Genomic DNA, 23,388 nt, shown 5'->3' with positions numbered 1-23,388 from the left:
AAAAGTACAACAGTAGCACAGAAAACATTTCATGCTCACAAGGAGCTTACACTCTAGTGGAGTGGATTAGGGGAACAGACATTAAATGTTTACAAGCAGTGAATTCAAAGTAAATCAACTGTTTCCAATCCACTATAAATACGTATACAAGTGCAGGGATTGGTTATAAATGTATAAATGCCAGAGGGAGCTGATGGCCTGATTCAGTTTGGGGTGTGGATTATTAGAGGTGAGAGGATTTATGGCGGGGTGGATTGTGGTCTGGTAGATGTAGGGGGGAAGGGAGGCTCAGGCCAGGGGGACAGCCTGAGCATAGGTTAGAGGTGGGCAAAGTAAGAGCTGTAGAAAGGTGGGCTTTGGATGAGGGAAGAGCCCGAGCAAGGGAGTAATGGGTGGTGAGAGTTGGAGAGCCTTGTGCCAATGGTAAGGACTTTTGGCTTGATGTGAAGGGAGATGGGCAACCATTGTGAGACTGAGGAAAGAGGAGACTTGTGCTGAGTGACGTCTCAGGACGGTGTTTTGCACGGCAGTGTAGAGAGTGGGCTGAAAAGGCAAGAGTCTGGAGGGAGGGAGACTAGCAAAACGGTTCATTGAGGAGTCTGATAAAATAAGCGCATGAGCCAAGGCAGCATGGGTGAGGAGAAAAGGCAGATTCCAGAAATGTTTGAGAGAGAGAATTGGCAGACTTTAAAAGTAGGTTGGATGGGAAAACAGTGGCAGTGAGGAGTTGAGGATCATCAAGGCCCTGCTGAGAGCTCACCTCCTCCAGGAAACCTTCCCAGACTGAGCCCCTTCCTTCCTCTCCCCCTCGTCCCCCTCTCCATCCCCCCGTCTTGCCTCCTTCCCTTCCCCACAGCACCTGTATATATGTATATATGGTTGTACATATTTATTACTCTATTTTACTTGTACATATCTATCCTATTTATTTTATTTTGTTAGTATGTTTGGTTTTGTTCTGTCTCCCCCTTTTAGACTGTGAGCCCACTGTTGGGTAGGGACTGTCTCTATATGTTGCCAATTTGTACTTCCCAATCGCTTAGTACAGTGCTCTGCACATAGTAAGCGCTCAATAAATACGATTGATGATGATCAACAATGGGAGGAAGTGAGGATAAGATGATTATGGGCTTCAGCAACAAGGAGAATGGTGGTGTGTCATTAGAGGTGGGAAGGAGGGGAGGGTTTAGGAGGGAAGATGAGAAGTTCTGTTTCGGACATCCTGTGCTTCCATGGGGTTCTGCAGCAGACTCAGGCCAGCTAAACACAAGCTAGCCTCTTCTCACAGTGGGTGGGGGAGTAGCCACAAGGCACATAACTAAGGGTGAGCATCTGGGAGCAAATTGGAGAGGAGAAAGAATATGCAGTGAGGTTGCTCCAGGCAGATTCTCTGGAGTAATAAAAATAATACTAACTGTAATCTGGTCTAAGCCCTTGCAAGGGTAGGTAAACATTTACCAGGTTGGACATAGTCCCTGCCCCACATGGAGCTCACGGACTAAGTTGGAGGGAGAATGGGTATTGAAGGCCCATTTTACTGATGAGGAAACTACGGCCCAGAGAAGTTAAGTGACTTGCCCTAAGTCACACCGCAGGCAAGTACGATTAGAACCCAGGTCCTCTCACTCTCAGGCCCATGCTCTTTCCACTGGACCATGCTGCTTCTCAGCTTTACTAAACTTATCTAAGGTGAGGCTACCATAGTTTGCTTGGTTAGTATTATCCATAGACCAGTTCTCCTGATTGCCATGATATTGAAAGAGTAAATATGCTTCCTGGATTAGGAGATACTTTTCCTTGTGTAATGGCTCTATATCAGTTACAACTTTCAATATCTATGCTAATGAACGATTAGGAGAGCATAGGTACGTTAAATTCAGAGAAAATAAAAGCCACATATAAGGTATTACTTTGGACAACTCCCTTCCCAACTACACCTCTAACTGGAGTGTCTAACAAGTAGCAAAGTGGGAATTTCAGTGTGTCTCTCCCTGCAAATGGGATAGTCAGCCCCTCTGTAATCCAGTATTGACTAAATACAGTGGTTTACCCGTTATAAGACCATGATGTAAAATTCCTATTCATGACTTTGATGCATTTAGGAGATCAAAGACTTAAATTCGAGCGGTGCGGGTGAAGCGATTTGCTATTTCCATTAAATCTATGCTCTCCCACATATTGATCCTTTCAGATGATATTGGTAAAACTATAACAGGTCTTTTAAATTATTTTAAATTTTATTGCTTTGGCTCAATGATGTGAGGAGACTCATTTTTCTGTTTTGGATACTTGTCTGAAATGGTTCCCCAAGTGTCTGGTTTTTATCATTCTGTAATTGGTGGTGTGAAGCTGTGAAAGATCTGTACCACTGAAGGCTTTCCAATTTGGGCACATATACCTGTTGGAGAAACCTGAAGACCTTTCACCATGTTATACTGACTAGTTTACCCACCTGAATAGATGGGGTGCAGGCTCATGATGCGTCCTGGACAGAGTACACTGAGTGAGGAAATGGTTTATTCTCGGGATCTAGAATCTTCTTCCTCCACTACCAAATATGTGAGTGAATAAGTCTATATCACGTGAGTTTAAGCCACGTCCACTAGAAGGAAGAGTCCACTTAAAATATGTAATAACAGCTCCGTCATTCTTGCAATTATGACAGTAGCTTGTCATCACCTACATACAATGCATAGAGAGAAAATCCCTAAGAAGCCACTGAAAAATTACTTTTTTTACTTGTACTCTGGCTCCAAACCATGGCAGATGTCATAATTTTGTGCCTCTGGGTCCATTTGGAAATTGAAGCCTAAGTTTTTGGCCCATCCTGAGCCCTACCTGCATTTACTGTCAGCTTCAGTGTATACATAAAAGAATACTGTATATTGTGTAATTTTGTAGCAAAAGTGTGACGGAGTTTTCTTCAATAGCTTCTAAGGGTTTGTGTACAGCTATTGGCTTCAGTTCTGGTTATAAAAGTCTTTGCTCTAATATCCATGAATATTGATGGACTGATCCTTTAAAATATTTGGAGAAAATTATTTGTGGCAAAAACACTCCTCTTGTGTAGACTACATGGGATATGTTAGTTGTCCCCTGGCAGACCAGTGTGACTTGGCTATAATCTGGTCTGTTGCCAATGACTATTAGTTGACTAATGAAAAGCTAATTTTTCCATGTCTGGGGAGTGGATCTAATAAACATAGTGGTTTATAGGTGTAGTCATTACAGGTGTGTAGTCTGGGTGGAGTAGGCATCAGCATTGAGGAGGAAGTTTTACCTCGCTTCTTTTTAATCGAGATTTACAAGAAAGAATAATTTGTTGGCTCACCTGAATTACTGCAGAAACGCTGGCTTTGCCAACTGTTGTTCCTACTTGACATGGAAAGTTGTATCATTCTGACGCCGAGTGCCAGAACTAGATTATTTCTAGTTTTAAGATTAGAGATGTCTCATCCTCCCGTGTGTTCCAATTCAGTAAATTTACAAAACAATTAGTAGTCTTTTTGAGCATTACTTGTCCGAGCATTGTAGTAAGTGCTTGGGAGAGTCCAGTAAAGCTAGAAAACATGAGCCCTACCATCAAATAGTTTGCAGTCTTACAGAAGAGTCAGGCATATGGTAATCTACAGATAGGAAGAAGTGCTCAAATAGCATTTTTGCCCATGTCGATTTACATTCTGTATTGAGATGAGTTGGAAGGATGTGACTTGGTGAGGAAAAAAATTAATCAGGGAAAGCCCCTCCCCTCCTAGCCTACCACAAGAAGGGAAGGGAAGGAAGGGAAGGAATTGTATTTATTGAGCACTTACTGTGTGCAGAGCACTGTACTAGGCACTTGAAGTACAAGTCGGCAACAGAGACGGTCCCTACCCAACAACGGGCTCCCAGTCTAGAAGGGGGAGACAGACAAATAAACAAAACATGTAGGCAGGTGTCAAAATCATCAGAACAAATAGAATTAAAGCTACATGCACTTCATTAACAAACTAGGATAATAAAAATGGACAAGTAAAATAGAGTAATAAATCTGTACAAATATATATACAAGTGCTATGGGGAGGGGAAGGAGGTAGGGCGGCCTTGAATTCAGATCGTTGGCAACATTAAATATTCATTCATTCATTCAGTCATATTTATTGAGCGCTTACTGTGTGCAGAGCACTGTACTAAGCACTTGGGAAGTACAAGTTGGCAACATATAGAGATGGTTCTTACCCAACAGTGAGCTCACAGTCTAGAAGGGGGAGACAGAGAGCAAAACAAAACATATTAACAAAATAAAATAAATAGAATAAATATGTACAGATTAAATAAATAAATAAATAGAGTAATAAATACGTACAGACACATATACATATATACAGGTGCTGTGGGGAGAGGAAGGAGGTAAGGCGGGGGGGATGGGGAGGGGGGAGGGGGAGAGAAAGGAGGGGGCTCAGTCTGGGAAGGCCACCTGGAGGAGGTGAGCTCTCAGTAGGGAGACTGAGTCAACTATTGACTCCAATAGTTGACAGGGGAAATATGTAGATGACGATGCACAGAGATGTATCTTTTTTTCTGTAAAACGATTCAAGTAGTGTGGGAGGGAGAAAGATGGAGCAACAGAAAGATTTCAGCAAGACTTTGAAGAAGGGAAGAGCTGTGGTTTTGCAGATTTGAAGAGAGAGAGAGGGTATTTTAGGTAGGAGGAGGGGGGGTCAGAGGCAGAGTGACAAGAACAAGGCCCAGTGAGAAGGGGTCAGATGGAGGAATGGAGAGTGTGAGGTGGGCTGCAGTAGGAGAATGGGTGGCTAAGAGGGAGAGAGCTGATGGATTGTCTGGTACAGAGAGGAATGGACAGACATTGGAGATTGGAAAGGGGGACAATATTAGAAAACAGCAGCACAAGGAAATATGGACTAGAGAGGGGAAAGGATGGAGGCAGGGAAATCAGTGATAGGCTGATAGGTGAGACTAGCTGGGACAGGATGACAACTTGGATCAGGTGGTGGGCTCTTGGGTGGAGTGATCTTGGGCAAGTCACTTAAGGCCTCTGTGCTTATTTCCTCATCTGTAAAATGGTGATGAAACACTTGTTCTCCTTCCCCTTTAGACTGTGAGCCCTATGTGGGACAGAGACTGGGTCTGACCCAATTATCTTGTATCTCTCCCAGCACTTAGCACAGTGCTTGGTGCATAGTAAGCACTTAACCAGTTCCATTATTATTATTATTATTATTATTATTATTATTATTATTATGAAAAAACAATAGGATTTAGCAACAGGCTGAATATGAGCATTGAAAGGGACGGAGAAGCAGTGTAGCCTAATGGATAATACGTGGACTTGGGAGTCAGAAGGACCGGGGTTCTAATCCTGGCTCTGCCACTTGTTTGCTGTTTGACCTTGGACAAGTCACCTAACTTCTCTGTGCTTTTGTTCCCTCAACTGTAAAATGGGGATTAAGATTGTGAGCCCCATGTGGGACATGGACTGTGACCAGCCTGATTAGCTTGTATCTACCCCAGTGCTTAGAACAGTGCCTGGCACATAAGCATTTAACAGATACCATTAAAAAAAACCCAACCAAGGAATCTATAATAATTTCAAGGTTGCCAGGCTCCGGAGACCAAGATGATGATGGTGTGACTGACTGGGAGGGGAATTTTAGATGGAGGAGTCGATTTTGACTAATGAGGGCCACTATTCATGTTGAATCATTGTAAAAAGTGTAGTGGAGTTCCTTGTGTCACCGAAGCAAGAACCTCGGCCTTGAGAATCTCTTTCTGTCGCGTCCCAAGAATTACTTAGTTTCAGTTGAAGGGCCAAGATGCCGTTGACTAGACCTCACCACCTTTCCCAGTCTTCCCCTGAGATTGGCTGTTTTCCAGGTAGGGCCACAAGCTAAATTCCCCAGTTTTTAAGAAGATTAACAGTCCCCCTCTCTGGGTGGGTGTTGCAGGGGTGGTCCTCAGGGAGTGAATTCCTACCTGATCTACCAACTTCCATGGTTTCCTCCACCTTACGGGTGGGGTTAACTTGGGGGACCATCACAAGCAGAGGTGTAAAATGTTAGGAGTAGGAAACGTTTTGTTCCAGGACAAAACTGTTGGGGAGTGCTACTGCAAAGCTACTCCGTGTACCCTAAAGCTCCAGGGAGTTGCAGCAGCGCATTATCGGGCACTGCAATGTGAAGAAGCTTTCCCGCTGACTCTGTTATCACCTGTAGGTCACTGCAGTAGGGTGCATTCACTGGCAGCAGGGGAGAGTGTAAGGTGCATTCTTCCTTAAGTCTTTGTCTTCTTGAAAGCAGTGTTAATAATAGTGGTATCTGTTAAGTGCCTTACTCTGTGCCAAACTCTGTAGCAAGCACTGGGGTAGAGCCACCTGTCCCACATAGAGCTCACAGTCTGAGGAGGAGGGAGAGTAGGTATTTAATTCCCATTTTACAGGTGAAGAAACTAAGGCAGTTAAGTGATTAGCCCAAGGTCACACAGAAGCCAAGTGACAGAGCCAGCATTCTCTGACTCCCAGCTACATGGTTTCTCCACAAAACTTTGTTTTGTCATCATTGTTGTGGTTGGATATGAGCCCCTTCCTCCCAGACTGAGCCCCTTCCTTCCTCTCCCCCTCGTCCCCCTCTCCATCCCCCCATCTTACCTCCTTCCCTTCCCCACAGCACCTGTATATATGTATATATGGTTGTACATATTTATTACTCTATTTATTTATTTATCTTGTACATTTCTATCCTATTTATTTTATTTTGTTGGTATGTTTGGTTCTGTTCTCTGTCTCCCCCTTTTAGACTGTGAGCCCACTGTTGGGTGGGGACTGTTTCTATGTGTTGCCAATTTGTACTTCCCAAGCGCTTAGTACAGTGCTCTGCACATAGTAAGCGCTCAATAAATATGATTGATTGATTGATTGATATTTGAGTGCCCACAATGTGCTGTGTGCCCTACAGAGCACACAGACCATACCACATTTCACGTATATGAATTTGTAAAACAAATATACACGGTGTGGTGTGACCTACCTGATCCTGGTATATTTGCCTTATAAAATTAACTCTTGTAAACAGTGCAAGCTCATAGTCCACTTGAAAACTTAGTCTTACAAGACCTTAGACTGTGAATCCTCTATGGGACAGGTACTGTATCTAACCTGATTAACTTGTATCTACCCCGGCACTTAGAGCAGTGCTTGATAGATAGTTAATGCTTAACGAATACCACTTTTAAAAAAAGAAAAGGGAAAACCAGTTAGGTGTTCCCTTTTTCTTTCCTGTTTGAATAGTTACCTTCCAAAAACAGCACGGTTTTGTCAAAGCAGGATTCCAGTCAAGGAAGCCACCGGGCTGGGGAACAGCAGCGACTTATTGCCCAAGCCCAAGCTCATCAACCCCTGTAGTTGGTCAGGTGAGTCATTATCCATGACACAATCAGCTAAGAGGGGTGACCATGAGGGCATGTTTTCTTTTATGCTTGAGTCACTCTTTCTGCAAGGTTTGTCTTTTTCCCAGCTTGTACATTTATTTTTTCTACCTGGGTTGATTTAAAGGGAGCTGAAAGACTTCGGGCTGGCCAAGACTGGTTCTTTGTTGCCTTGGAGCAGCTGGCTAAGTCAATCAATCCTGCAGATGCCTTGGAAGTTCAATGCAGGACCCTACATTAGTTGTTACTTTGATCTGTTGCTAAGCAACATAGGGTAATATTTAGGTTTTGTCAAGGAATGAAGTGAAAAGTTCAGTTTTGACTATGCATATTCTTCAGATAAAGGGTCTTCATTTTTCAGTTTATTTAGAGTTTCCTCTTTCAGTTTCATTAGCCGGCTTGTTTCTCATTGTTGTTCAGTCATTCATTCGTATTTATTGAGCACTTACTGTGTGCAGAGCACTGTACTAAGCGCTTGGGAAGTACAAGTTGGCAACACATAGAGACAGTCCCTACCCAACAACAGGCTCACAGTCTAGAAGGGGGAGACAGACAACAAAACAAAACATATGGACAGGTGTCAAGTCATCAGAATAAATAGAAATAAAGCTAGATGCACATCATTAACAAAATAAATAGAATAGTAAATATGTACAGGTAAAATAGAGTAATAAATCTGTGCAAATATATATATATTCGTGTTGTGTGGTTTCATATTCTGGAATTAAGCCTCTTTTTATATTTTTAAGTTCTTGTGGCAATCGTAATGCCAACTTTAATGCAGATAAATTAAATCAGTTATATAAGGCTTGTTTACTATTTACAGAATTGTCCTGGTTAGCACTGTTAATTGGGTCCATGAAAATGGTGTTAAGCAAGGCAGCGTGTGTGATCTGATGGGAAGAGCCCTGGCTGGGGGTGTGAAAAGCCTGCTGGGACCTTTACCTTTCTGTCCTAAAGTTTACTGACACAGAATTAAATCCCCTTGAATTTTTAGAAAAACATGCCTGTGGAGTGTTTGCATACATTGTTTAAGAATATTTGCATTTTTAAAATATACATGTTTCCATTGATTTAAAACAGGTAACTTCCCTGGCAAGAATTGCTGGTGTTGACTGAATTTTATATTTCCTATTAAAAGGTATAAAAAGCCCTGGTGCTAAAGATTCTGCTCTTTCCTCATGTAGTTTTTTTGGGAAAAAAGCCAATTCTCAAGTCCTGTCTCAGGGTGGTGGGATGCTTGTTGATGAGAAGCAGCGTGGCTCAGTGGAAAGAGCCCGGGCTTTGGAATCAGAGGTCATGGGTTCAAGTCCTGGCTCTGCCAACTGTCAGCTGCGTGACTTTGGGCAAGTCACTTAACTTCTCTGTGCCTCAGTTACCTCATCTGTAAAATGGGGATTAAGACTGTGAGCCCCCCGTGGGACAACCTGATCACCTTGTAACCTCCCCAGCGCTTAGAACAGTGCTTTGCACATAGTGAGCGCTTAATAAATGCCATCATCATCATCATCATCACTGACCTCACATCCATGATAAAAACTGGAGCTCTAATTTCTCTAAGCATTCTGAGATCCTCAGTGAATCAGTTGTATCTATTGAGTGCTTATTGTGTGCAGAGCACTGTACTAAGCACTTGGGAGAGTACAATATAGTAGCATGGGTAGAAATGTTCCCTGCTCACAACGAGCTTACAGTCTAGAGGGGGAGATAGACATTAATATAAATTAAGATATGTAGATAAGGGCCGTGAGGCTGAGGGAGAGGTGAATAAAGGGGGCAAATCTAAGGGAAAGGGTGACACGGAAGGGATTGGAGGAAGAGGAAACGAGGGTCTAGTCGGGGAAGGCCTCTTGGAGGAGATATGGCTTCAATCAATCAATCAATCGTATTGAGCGCTTACTGTGTGCAGAGCACTGTACTAAGCGCTTGGGAAGTACAAGTTGGCAACATAAAGAGATAGTCCCTACCCAACAGTGGGCTCACAGTCTAAAAGGGGGAAGCTTCAGTAAAGCTTTGAAGGTGGGGAGAGTGATTGTCAGAGGTCAAGAGGAAGGGCATTCCAGGCCCTAGGCAGGACGTGACAAGAGGTCTGTGGCGAGTCAGATGAGATTGAGGTACAGTGAGTAGGTTGGCATTAGAGAAGTGAAGAGTGTGGGCTGGGCTGTAGGGAGCAGCAAGGTGAAGTAGGAGCAGGCAAGGGGATTGAGTGCTTTAAAGCCGATAGGAGTTTCTGTTTGATGTGGACGTGGATGGGCAACCACAGGAGATTCTTAAGGAGTGGAGAAACACGAACTGAACATTTCTGTAGAAAAATGATCCAGGCAGCAGAGTGAAGTACGGACTCGATGGGAATGGGAAAGTCTCCAAATTCTAGCTGTTTGGCCTAGGCCTTGTTTGTTTTACAGATGAGGATTGGAGTTCTTTGATCCAGTTGTCCTTGCAGCTGAAGGTTTAGGATTGTTTGTCTTGAAAGGTCTTTACTGTTTTAAAAGAAAGAAAGAAGTCACAGAGAGATTGGCAATTGAGGGCTGTGTTGTCCTCATTTAAAACCCAGTGGACCACAGCATTTACATATTACTGCAAACTAGAGGGACCAATTGCAGGTGACTTATAATTGTGGCATTTATGAAGCACTTAGTACGTGCTAAATGCTGGGCTAAGTACATGATGATGAAATGAACAGACACCCTGTTCCCCCAAGACTTGCAATCCATCTTTTCTCCATTTTAAATGTGAGTAAACTGAGGCCCATAGAGGTTGAGTGACTTTGATGAGTGGTGGAGCTGGGCCTGGAACCTCATTTTTCTCCGGCTCCCAGTCCCGGGTGCTTTCCTTTAGGCCACACTGATAAGAGGTCTTTGAAAAAACATTTTTTTCTATAAGAGTTGTCTAGATCAATGGAAATCTTTATTTGGGCATTATTGTCATTCAGGAATTTTTAAATTAAGAATTATTGTGATATAAACACCTAGAACTTGTCATTTCTTTAAACTGATTGAAAGAGAATGTTTTGTTTTGTTGTCTGTCTCCCCCTTCTAGACTGTGAGCCCATTATTGGGTAGGGGCCGTCGCTATATGTTGCCAACTTGTACTTCCCAAGCGCTTAGTACAGTGCTCTGTACGCAGTAAGCGCCCAATAAATACGATTGAATGAATGAATGAAGGGGCCGGAGGTTGTGGTGGTTTTAGTGAGTCAAAAACAGACCTAGAAAGGCTGTGTTGACACTCCAAAGTTACCCAACAGGTTAGTGATGGAACTATGACAAAAGAGTTTGGATTTTCTGACTCCCAGTTCCTTCTACCAGCTTGAATTTTCTCCTTCTAAAGATAGGATGTTCAACACTTTCCAACTGCACTCATTTTTTAAAATATGGTATTTGCTAGGCGTTTACTATATGCCAGGCACTGTACTAAGCACTGGGGTAGGAACAAGTTAATCAGATTGGATGCAATTCTTATCCCACATAGGACTCACAGTCTTAATCCCCATTTTACAGGTGAGGTAACTGAGGCACAGAGAAGTGAAGCGATTTACCCAAGATCACGCAGCAGACAAGTGGCAGAGCTGGCTTTAGAACCCAGGGCCTTCTGAATCCCAGGTCCATGCTCTATCCAGTAGACCGGGCTCCTACTCAACCTGTTCTGTAACTTGGTAATTATTTTGCAGGTCAGAAGTATTCAGAGTACTTCGTTGAACACCTTCTTGATTCAAGGCCACATGTAGGTCTCCAGACTTCCAATCAATGGCACTGCTGTCCTTTGACCGCGTAAGCGTGTCTATTGACACCTTAGGGTGTGGAAAAATTAGTTGCATAATTTTGGAAGGACATAAAGAGGAAGAGAGTCCTTTTTGTTACATAGTTTCCATGAGTTTGTAAATTAAGCAGTCTCTTTAAATCACACTTATTTACTTTCATAGCAAGCAGGTGACACTTGTTATAGTGAGATAACCATTTTTTCGTTACATTGCTGTGACTGTATGACCTGTGTATCCAGGTGATGGTGTTTGGGCTGTAAAAGGGGGAGCAGCATGGCCTAGTGGGAAGAAAATGGGTCTGGGAATCAATCAATCAATCAATCGTATTTATTGAGCACTTACTGTGTGCAGAGCACTGTACTAAGCGCTTGGGAAGTACAAGTTGGCAACATATAGATACAGTCCCTACCCAACAGTGGGCTCACAGAACCTGGGTTCTAATGCTGACCATCATCTGTCTACTGGGTGACTTTGCGCAAGGTGCTTCTCTGCCTCGGTTAGCTTAGCTTTAAAGTGGGGATTCAATACCTGTTCTCTTTCCTACTTAGACTCTGAGCTCCGTGTGGGGCAGGGACTGTATCTGACCTAATTATCTTATATCCTCCCCAGTTCTTAATTATTTTAGTCACTTGTATTTATTGAGTGCTCACTGTGGGCAGAACACTGTACTGAATTCTTGGGAGAGTACAATATAACAATGCAACAGACATATTCCCTGCCCACAATGAGCTTACAGTATAGAGGGGGAGACAAACATTAATATAAATAAATAAATTACAGATATGAAGTGCTGTGGGGCTGGGAGAGGTGATGAATAAGGGGAACAAGTCAGGGTGACTCAGAAGGGAGAGGAAGAAGAGGAAAGGAGGGCTTAGTTAGGGAAGGCCTCTCGGAGACGCACCTTCAATAAGGCTTTGGAGAGGGGAATGTTTGCTGAATTTAGCTAGCATTTTAATGTTTTTGGCTCATTCAGACCCCCAGATTTTTCATTCTCTGCTCACCCCCCTTTTGGATGAACTGTAAATGCTTGCCCTTTATTGGGTGTCAATTTCTGACTCATTCCAGTCATCTAATAATGTATTTGCATACTGTACTCTTTAGGAAGACACCTAGAGAGATGGGGGTAATTGTTACCCCCGACAGTCTGTTTACTTAAAAACTTTTGACAGAAGACCCCCATCTCAACTAAGCCACACATTTTTCAAGTTTTAATGTGTCTTTCGGTAACCTCTGTTTCAGATGTGACCTGTTTAATTCCTACCAGTACAGTTGAGAATGGAGAGAAAAAGAGAGTTGAAAAGGGAATTGGGGGTGACACTTTTCAGTTTCACTGACTCGCATTGGGAAGCAATAGTATGATGGGCCTGAGAGTCAGAAGGTCATGGATTTTACTCCCGGATCCACCACTTGTGTGCTGTGTGACCCTGGGCAAGTCATTTCATTCATTCATTCATTCAGTCATATTTATTGAGCGCTTTCTATGTGCAGAGCAGTGTACTAAGCACTTGGGAAGTAAAAGATTTCACTTCTCTGTGCCTCAGGTACCTCATCTGTAAAATAGGGATTGAGACTGTGAGCTCCACATGGGACTGTGTACAACTTGAATTGCTTGTATCCACCCCAGTGCTTAGTACAGTGCTTGGCACATAGTAAGCACTTAACAAATACCATTATTATTATAGTATTTGAGTACCCAGTGTGTACAGGGTATGGGGGGAGCTTAGAAAGGAAGTAAAAGAAATCCCTGAAAACAAAGCTTAAGATTCTTTCACTTATTAAATAATCCTTATGGGAATACCAGTAATAGCTAAGGTTAAAAGTGCCAAGTGTTATACCAGCTCCTTGCCTTTTAGAGTGGAAACTTCAGTTTCTGTTCCTAGGGAGGTCTTAATATAGAAGTGTGATAGGGAAAATCCATTTTTGTTGACATTACTGAGACTTAACTATGTTTGCTAAGGAAAAAATAAACCAATATTATCTTTTTCAGAAGCTACCTCTGACCAGAGTGACAATGAAGGTAGGATCAGAGCTCTGAAGGATGAACTGCATAAAAGAAAACTTGTTGCTGATCAGTTAAAGAAGGGACACAGAAGGAGAAGCAAACAGAGAGGTTGAAAGCCCAAGAAGCTAGCCAGAGCAGAGGTAAGAAATGGGAGGAAAACAGGATTTGGCATCAGGATTTCTTGCTCTGTGGGAAAGTCCAGGGCTCTTTGTTCAACTGCAATGGATGAGTTGATTTAAATAATCACTAATAGTTTGACCTGAATTTCATGTTGACCTTTTTTTGCTTCCAGCAATCAGCATCAAATTGGAATTTAAGAAAAACAATAAAAGGTTAGTGAGTTGGAAATGCCACCATTTTGAGTGGACTGGTTTTAAATGTTGCTCAAGTGCTTGCGTATTCACATCCCCCTCTTTATACTTGCATACAAATCATCGTTTCCCAGTTTATTTTAGTGTCTGTGTGCCCCAGGCAGAGATTGAGTCTACTAGACTGAATATAATCTAGGCCACTTCAGCAAATCATTAAATTAATATTTGCTGAGTACTTACCTCAGCAGAGTTCTCTACTGAGTGCCTGGAGACTTACTAGACATGATCCCTAGCCTCAAAAGAGTTTACAGTCTAGCTGGTTAGACAGACACTTCTTAAATTTATAGGTAGGAAAGGAGGAAAAGTGAAAGTGGATCTGTAGGTGTGAGAGCACAAATAACAGGGTATGAATAAAAGTACTACAGGTGGTTGTGAGCACACAAATGGTTGTGTGAGGGTTAAAACCGGGGCAGAGGAGATAACATTAAAACCCTGGAGTTGATTTCTTCCATAGGCTGCTTATTGGAAGGGAGGATTATGCCACATTGTCTCTTGGTATCACCAAGACAGAATTTTAGACTAATTCTGAATTGCATAGTGCGTAATGCACAATTAATTCTCAAATATTAATGCATCTTGGTGTTCTAGTTCATTTTATATGGCTGTTTCAGCTGATATTTGAGTCACTTAAGGCCACTTCTCCTATCTTACTGCACAGGGTGACTACTACACCATGAGATGTCCATTTGGAGTCTGAACTTCAGAACTCTTATCTATTTCGTTAGTTGGGCTTAGGCTTTCACCTGGGAGTGAGGAGGTTTTTTTTCCTTTTTCTTTTTCCACCCCCCACTTCTCTGTCCAATTCTATCCTCAGGGAAAGGGCATTTCTTGGCTGCCTCTTTGACCAGAGGTAAATTTTGTAATGTTCACGTGATCTGGGGCATCAAGAAATTCTTGATCTTGCTGGATCAGAAAGGTTTACCATCAGTGGTCTTTAGGGTTGGGTAAAATGGTTAACTTTCTGAAGGTATCCACCTCCAGTAACTCAGATATTTCCAAAAAACCACTAATGTGTCACTGTCATCATCACTGTTCAACACCCATAATGTGCTAGATGTAGCTAATCAGAACAGAGACTAATGTATTTGCATTCTTTCTGTAGAAAGTAATTTAACTTGATCCTGGTGACTGCTTAAATCAGATGATAGATTTTTCAAGCACAGTCCAAAATAACAGAAGCACATCCAATCCATAGAGGAGCAACTTCCATTGTTGTTGTTTTTTAATTTAAACTGCACAGTCCAGGATCATTTTTCTTACTAGTGATGGGGTGAGAAATAATTCATTTCCTTTTATGAAAAAAAGAACTCCCAAACAAAGCAAGACTGAAGAGCTGAGTAACATTAATAGAACAAGGGAAAAATTAGAGTATAACAATCATAAGCAGATTACATTATATTGAAGATGACATTTTGGTACCTGCCTTTAGTAGAAAGGAAAGGGCAGTTACTAAGAAGGGACTCAAAATTATGTAACTGGGCCTTTATTTGCTTGGGGGAAGGGAGTAAACTGTTTAGTTTGGCGTTGTGGCAATAGTCTGATCTTTTAAAATACTAGTATTAGCAGTAAACAAGGCCATTTACTAAATAGATCCCACTAGATGGAAGTTCTAAGCTGTTGATTTTTTTAACAGAACGAGACCAATTAAAGACATTTGAATATTTAAAATATTTTATGTGAAATTTCAAATTCTGCTGCCAGTTGCAGAATGATAAATTAGACCATCAGGGAATGACTTCAGGTATTCCAAACAGAGCAGTGAATCATCTCTCTCCTCAAACTGTTGAGTCAAGCCAATAACATTGACTAGAGTTGTAGTAGAGTCCCACTTAGTGCCATCTGGTATGGTTATTATAGAGGCAAGGGAATAGAAAATCCTTCACATACCTTAAAATGAAGTATTTGACCTCCTAAACATGTCATTCAGGGACAGGTATTCTTAGGCATGACTTTATCTAGTCAGCTGTTGATTATATAGTCAATCAAGCAATTGAATTAAAGTGCCGACTGTGTGCAGAGCACTCCAGTAAACTCTCAGGAGAGAACAAGTCAATAGATTTGGTAGGCATATTCCCTGCCCACAGTGAGCTTGCAGTCTAGAGAGGGTGACAAACATTAATATACGTAATTTATAATGTATATGTACACAAGTGCTGCGGGGCTGTTGGGGCTAACTATCCAGTTGTACGGAGGGGAACAGAGACTGTAAAACTAAGTAATAAAGGATGTGATGGGGAAGGAAATTGTCAAAATTAATGTAGTTTTTGCATTTTTGTGTGTTAGCCTGGCTGGGACTCCGTAGCATAGATAATAAAGGTGGCTGTATTTATAGCATTTGGCAGCCACCAAGAAAATCCTAATCCATTGACACATTTGCTTTTTCTGTTCCCTTGCACACAGGAGTACACGGCCGTACGTACTAAGCCCGCTACTTGTTTGCTGTGTAGCCTTGAGTAAGTCATTTAGCTTTTGTGTGCCACAGTTTCCTCATCTGTAAAATGGGAATTCAAGACCTTTCCTAACCTCCTACTTAGACTGGGAGCCCCATAAGGGAATGTGCTTGAACTGATTATCTTGTGTCTCCTTCAGCATTTAGTACAGTGCTTGGCACCTTGTGAGCACTTAACTACCATTGTTATTAGTTTTATTATTGAACGAGCACGTTACAGTAGCCTGTTCTTCAGACCTTGTAGTAAAATTCTGAAGTGTCAGGCTGGAGCGAGCTCCATGCAGATTGCCATCCCACTCCAGTTTGACCCAGCATCCTCAGCCAGGAGAGCAAAATTAGAATCTCCTGTTAGTAGGCCCGTCGTGCCAGCCCCAGCATCACAGTACTCCAGTTAATATTGGTTTTATTGGTGTTTATTGAGCATTTCCAACTCTTAGACTGTTGGGAAGGCTGAAGCAGTAGTGACACGTGGAATCTGAACAGTCGTACCTGAGGACTGCGATGAGGAGCCTAGGCCTGCTCCTGAAGCTGCAACCTCCTTATGCTCTTTCTGATTTTAATGTTGCCTTTTGTTTTTTCTATTACAGTCTTTAAGTGGCATAAAAAGTCATGCATTTTGTAATGGCACCTGCCATTGCAGTCCCCCGCTCCTGGACATCACCCAGTGGAACCTTTAAATATCTCTGGAGCAGGTTCAGCCGGCTCAGACCCCTCAGCCGCGGTTTGCTGCAGCTCCCATCAAAAAATAGGTACTGAGTGAAACTTCACATAGTTGTTCTATGAAAGACTGTGAAGGCGAGAAACCCTTCCCTGGAGTGATTGCGACAAATTAGCAGATGGATGCAGCTTGGGTCTGGGACTCAGACAGGCAAGGGTTCAAATTCCAGCTCTGCCACTTGTCTGCTGTGTGACCTTGGGCAAGTCACTTCACTTCTGTGCCTCAGTTACCTCATCTGTAAAATGGGGATTGAGAATGTGAGCTCCACATGGGAAAGGGACTGTGTCCAACCCTGCTTGCTTGTATCCACCCCAGTGCTTGGCACAGAGTAAGTGCTTAACAAATATCACAATAATTATCATCATCATTATTATTATGAGGTAGAAGGAAATAGCAAACAGTGGGAAGTCACAAAAGGAAGCAAAGAAATCTAAATCAGGCTGGTCACAATTTTCCCTTTATGTCATCATTAAAATGAGTAAGCTCCTTACTAGTTGGTTGTGCAATGCTGAGGGCATTACTTTCTAGGATGCAGGATTTTTGTTCTATAATATATTTTAATAAAACAATTAAATATTAAGCATAATTTCCCTCTGGGAGGAGTTCCTCTTCTGGACTATGTTACTGCAGTTTGCCTTCCTCCCTTTGAGTAGTTTGAGCCTTACTATATCTCCAAGCTGAATTTACAGTGGCAGATGGTAAAGGTTTGTGCACACTTCTGCCCTGCACTTTCCCAAGTGATTTTTCCCTTGCAGACTTTAGCTTCTAGAAGGCAGTGGATTATTTTTCCCTACTCCTGAAGAATCTGCTGACCTTCATTTCTATCTGCTTTGTTGGCTTCCTGAAATTGAGATGGTGTGAATGAAGAGATTGAGGAAAACTCCATAGTATTTTTCCACCGTCCATGTAGGACATAGAACTCAACATTAAGGCTGGTGTAGGTTGGTACTAAATTAAACAACTGTCTTACTACTGGTTCTGAGGGACCCACAGCACCCTCATCCGTGGATCTCTCCATGTTTCCCTTCTGGGATTCTGCAATACTTTTTTTTTTGGACAGGGATTTAAGTCCAGGAAGAGAGAAATGGGGCTACGTGTATTTTTGAAAAAGAGGCAAACTGCTAACCAGATCTAAGAGGAATACTTTTAAAAAACATTATTGGTCTTTTAATTGGCAAAATTCGGTACTTAAAATTTACATTTGAAAGGTTCTGTTTACTTTAAGGAACTTTTTAATCAACACACTTATTTTAAGAGTTATCACTGATATTAACCAATTTTTTAAAAGAGTAGACAGCTGTTCAACTTTGCTAAGGTTGGCTCATGGGCAAATAATCCTTTTTCCAATCTTGCAAGCGTTTTTTTTTTAATGTTTCAGATTCTTAGACTGAATGAATGAATTTTGATAGTTGAAATGAAAACCAGCATTGTCAGTTTAAAAGAATATAGCCATCATCTAATGCTACATTTTTTATTTTGGTAAATAATTTTTAATGTGGTTGAGTATTTTTCCAGGTCTATCACATACCTGAAAATGTGATTACTGCCTTTGAAAAATAACAGTAAGCAGCTTTAAAATTCACTACTTCCCTCCTCAGAATTTCTTAATAATGGAGTTACATCTACTTTGGTCTCATACACCAAGCCTGACCTTTTGGCATTGTGTACGAGCCTGGTGTTTCGGCTGGCCTTTGGATTTCAGAATCAGAGCAATCAATCAATCAATCAATCGTATTTACTGAGCGCATACTATGTGCAGAGCACTGTACTAAGCGCTTGGGAAGTACAAATTGGCAACACATAGAGACAGTCCCTACCCAACAGTGGGCTCACAGTCTAAAAGAGCAGAGCAGCAGCATAGCTTGGTGGGAAGAGCACAGGCCTGGGAATGAAAGGACCTAAGTTCTAATCCCAGCTCTGCCACTGGTCTGCTCTGTGACCTTGGGCAAATCACTTCCCTGTGTCGGTTACCTAAATCTGTAAAATGGGGTTAAGACTGTGAGCCCCAAGTGGGAGGTGGACAAAAATCCAACCTGATTAGCTTGTATCTACCCCAGCATGTAGTTCAGCGCCTGGCACATAGTACATGCTTATTAAAAAAAAGAGAGCCCGATAATCAGAAGTTATACTACTTGGCTTTTTGATTTCAACAGTGTTGAGGACAACGGAATTCTGCAGGGGCACATTACTATCCCACAGTTACACCAAGGATGGTAGAACCAGGAATCAGATGTCCGAGTGTTTGACAATGACAGGTCAGTGTTGGTGGTGGGCCACCTGTTTAAATGCACCAACCTGTCCTGGAGCTTGGTTAAAGGGCTGCAGACTCAACATCAATGAAAAACCATTAAGGAGGAGGAGTCTTTCGGGGGACAGTCAGCATTGGAAACCTTTCTCCTTGTTACAGTCCTTTAAATAGAAAGAAAAATGAGCATCTCCCTTGAGTTTAATTTATAAATCAGTTTATTTACAGATTTTATTTTCTCTTAAAGTACATTTCAGTTAACAAAGATATTTACACTGGTGTACACAGGGTAACCCCCTGGTTATTTTACAATTCATACTTACAAAACACACCCTTCAGTCTGCTGTGCAAAGCTGCACTGGATGTGATTCTTGGCTGCAAATGGCCTGAAAGCCAGCCTATTTACACACACACAGTAAACGGGTTTTTGTTTTTATAATTATCTGCACAATACAGTACACACCAGGAGGCCAGGCCCCCCTAAGGAGACTTCGCAAATGTCTACCAAAATGGTTTTGCAAAGTCAAAAAGGGAAAGCTATTCAATGCATTACTTTAAATGACAGTATCCCTTTTACAACTGTTTATATTTTCCTCTTCCAATTTTATAAGTGCAAATTGCCTTCGATTACTGCACTATCAATTCCAGATGATTTGTAAACATGTAAATTCCTACAGTTTGCATTAAACATCATTTTAATTTAATATTCGGTCTGAATAACAACAGTTAATTCACTAGTATTATTGAAATAGTAAAAGGGACATTGACAGTCTTGAACTTCACTGAGTTCTTTGCAGGAAAAGTTATTTTAATGGTCTCTGTGCTGTGCTACAGAAATTCTTTTGCAGGTACTGTACACTCTTTTTATTCAAGTATTGCAAGAAGCTAAGGCCACTTTTTCAAGAAAAGAAAGTGAGCAAGATTAAAGTAAAAAAAAAAAAAAAAAAACCCAAACAAACTGCAGGAGAATGTCTCAAATCTGTAGTATTTTGTTTTTGGTGAGTCCAAAATCACCCTCTTACTACTTTTCTGCTTCTCTCCCCTTTCCTGATGGGCCCACTGTTCTTCTGTCCTGAAAAGGGGATTCACACCCTATCGCAATCCAGCGCTACCCACTCGGGATGGTCCATTTCTTTCTAGCCTTACGAGGAATTTCCTTCTCGTTTAAACCATGAATTATGGGGCTATTCTCCAAGTTTGATTCAAATTTATACATTAGGAATAGTGTGGTAAGAAGTATGAAAAGGGGAGAGAGAAGGAAGAGGGAGGGCTGAGGGAGGTAAAGAGATATTCTAACAACTCCTTATTCTTCATTATTCATACTTGCTCAATACTTTACTCCTTAGTCTAAAATGGGATTTCACTACTGAATGCAGTCAATACTTCCCCACCGTCCACCTAGGACATAGAACTCAGCATTAAGGCTGGTGGAGGTTGGTACTAAATTATCCAACTGTCTTACTACTGGTTCTGATGGCCCCACAGGGCACTCATCCGTGGATCCCTCCATGTTTCTCTTCTGGGATTCTGCAATACTCTTTTTCTTTGGTCCGGGATTTAAGTCCAGGAAGAGAGAATTTGGGCTACATGGACAATGTAAATGGCTGCCTTCTACCACCTCCTGCCTTGTCCTCAGGGGAGGGAAAAAAAAAGGCAAACTGAATCCTCAAATCCTTTGACCATCCAATATCTAAAGAAGGGTAATCCTATCAGACATCTAGAGTAACCCCTGTTTCTTCTATTTAATTACTATGGCTCCATGTCCCTGGTTTCTCCTTAAAAGCTAAGAAATGAGGTGCAACACCTTAATGCAGTCCTGATTTCAAGAACTACCATTTTCCTGTCCTTGTGCAAAATGCAAAGATTCCAACAATCATATCAGAAGCTCTCTCAAACAGAACAAAAGAGGACTGTAATGCAGCAATCTCGGACATGTGCATCGTGGAGCAATGGAGAACCAAATAAAGGTAGGAAAAAGATGAAGGAATACATTTTCATGCACATATTGAAGGCTGCAGCATCTTTGAAGTACATAGCACTCTTTGCTGCTCTCAAATATGAATCCACTTGAGGCCTCTTGACAAGCTCATAATTCAGGACCTTCACTATTAAGGCACCTATAGTCAAGCCTAAGAGCATCTACTTTCCTCCATGCCCCACCCTAACTGATTATCAAGAAAGGAGATAGGACTGAACCAAAACCTGCCAAAAGGCAGGGTGTTGAGGTCATAGGACAGCACCAGTCACACATAAATGCAGCAACCGGGCTCAAAAGAAAGCCTCCAAAACCAGGAAACAGTGGTGGGGAGTAAAACAAAATGCCAGAACTATACCTTTTTCAGTGTTTTCAAATCAATTCTTCCAGCCCGTGTATGGTGTCACTTGGCTTGGTATAATCCCTCTCATTCCCCTCCTTCATCTGCGCATTGATCTCCCTCTTCTACCACTGTAGCTAGATTCTCTTCCTGCCAAGATTTTCCCCTGCAAAGGCTAAGGACCACAGAAGTTTTCGGCGCAGAAGTTTCAACTACTTAATGAAGTACCTACCTTTCACAGGTTCTGTTGTTTTTATGCTTAAGGCAGCGTCAGCAGCCACTGGCATAGGATACGCTTCTAACAATAATTTATCTGAAAATAAATTAATAAAAGTTCCACAAGCACAATACAAACACGTATCTGGACATTACTTTTTTTGTCTTTGGTTCTTACACATTTCCTACATCATGCGAGACACAGCCTTATGATTTCTTGGGTGGAGACAGGAGAATTCAAGGGACTGCAGGCCAAAATGAGCAAGTTCCCTATCTGCCCATGGGGGTTGCCTGAGACCCTCCTGAGTAGCCACGGCTGTAGGAGCAGCTGGTGGTGTACCGGGCAGGAGAAGATAGAAAAGGGAGAGGGTGGGCTAAGGGGGCAGAGGAGTCGGCTTTGGGTCAATTATCTGAGCCCAATCGCTGCTGAAGGGCATTTCTGTGCTTTTATTCCAAGCTGAATAAAACCAGAAAGAATACACAGCCCCAGCTTCTGAGAAAGTGAGTTGTCATCTCCTCCTTTAATTTGATCATCCACTAGTGGGCTACCAAACTGAATGGAAGAAAATGGGCTTCAGAAGGAATTAAAACTGAAACACACCGTTCGCTCTGCCCATTAGGAAGTGGTTCAGAGTTTAACACTGTTTAAATATCAAAAGTCCTTTTTATAGTCTAAACCAGGCTAGATTCCAAAAGAGATGCGATGGACTATTTGTCAACCTCAGGTTCTAGGCTGAATCACTGGTACTCTAGCATGTGCTATGAGGTAAGCCTGGTGTTTCCAGCACTAATGTGATACCCTGTAAGGGAGTGTGGTAGAAACATCCTGTCCACCAGAAACAACCCATGCAGTGATCGGTTTTTAAAGGCAAAGGCTGAAAGATTAGATAACAGGGCGCTCCTTGAATTCCATAAGTTTTTTTTTTTTTTAAATACATACAGTATAATGTCCAGCAGCATTCTTGCTAAGATGAAGATGTAGTGTACATCAGGACTAAAATACAATTTGCGGCTTATCTACAAGTTGTCACACTAGCAGCATTCTCTTCCGTTTTTCACTGATCTGGTTCAAAACGTCAATAGTATCTTTGAGCAAGGCCTCAAAGATCCCATCAGCCAGTTGCATCTTCACACAGAGTTCATCCTCATCATAGTTGACCCACTGAGCCTCTTCCTCGTGGAGCTCTTGTACCTGAAATGTTATTTTATTTTTTTAAAGAAAAAAAAATACCATTACACATCTATTCTTCTTTCAGAACTGCATTTCTCTAGGGCAGTTTGGACAGACCTACATTTATATTTGCAGGAAGCAGCATGGCCTAGTGGATAGAGCACAGGCTTGGGAGTCAGAAGGACCTGGGTTCTAATCCCAGCTCTGCCACTTGTCTGCTGTGTGATCTTGGGCAAGTCACTTCACTTCTCTGTGCCTCAGATACCTCATTTGGAAAATGGGGATTAAGACTGAGCCCCAGGTGGGGCAGGGACTGGGTCCGACCTGATTTGCACTTAGTACAATGCCTGGCACATGTAGTAAGTGCTTAACCATACCATACCATAATACCATAATTATTATTTATTGATTTATTTATTATGGTGTTTGTTAAGCACATGCATCAACCACTACTAATTACTGTTGTACATACAAGATAGGTTGGACACAATGCCTTGCCCCACATGGGGCTCACAGATTACACAGATTACAACCAAATTCCGACCTATGAACAATTACTAGGGGGCTGAAATTCAGCAGCTTACCTCACCCTGGGCACTGACATTTTTCATTTTGGTGTGCCTTACCAAAGAGGAATGAGAGAAAAATGATCAGTGGGGCATTCAGGCCCCAAAGGAAAGCTACAGGCAAGATGGGGTGACAGCAACAATGTGGCCTAGCGGAAA

At 42.0% G+C, this 23,388-nt stretch overlaps 1 protein-coding gene across 2 annotated transcripts in view; it reads right to left on the bottom strand.

Annotated features, from left to right (window-relative positions):
- Window positions 1–19,161: 19,161 nt before the first annotated feature.
- The window catches only part of CEP350 (centrosomal protein 350), an 87,333-nt gene continuing 83,106 nt past the window's right edge, over window positions 19,162–23,388 (bottom strand). For both annotated transcript variants that reach the window (XM_038758221.1, XM_038758222.1), the window contains exon 38: window positions 19,162–22,684. In XM_038758221.1, the coding sequence (XP_038614149.1) occupies window positions 22,520–22,684 (165 nt within the window). In that variant the 3' untranslated portion in view covers window positions 19,162–22,519. The remainder of the gene's footprint in view (window positions 22,685–23,388) is intronic.

The sequence above is a fragment of the Tachyglossus aculeatus genome, chromosome 16 (genome assembly GCF_015852505.1).
Source record: "Tachyglossus aculeatus isolate mTacAcu1 chromosome 16, mTacAcu1.pri, whole genome shotgun sequence".
Lineage (NCBI taxonomy): Eukaryota > Metazoa > Chordata > Mammalia > Monotremata > Tachyglossidae > Tachyglossus > Tachyglossus aculeatus.
The sequence above is the reverse complement of the archived record's forward strand: the minus strand, read 5'-3'. Positions and strand labels throughout refer to the sequence as shown.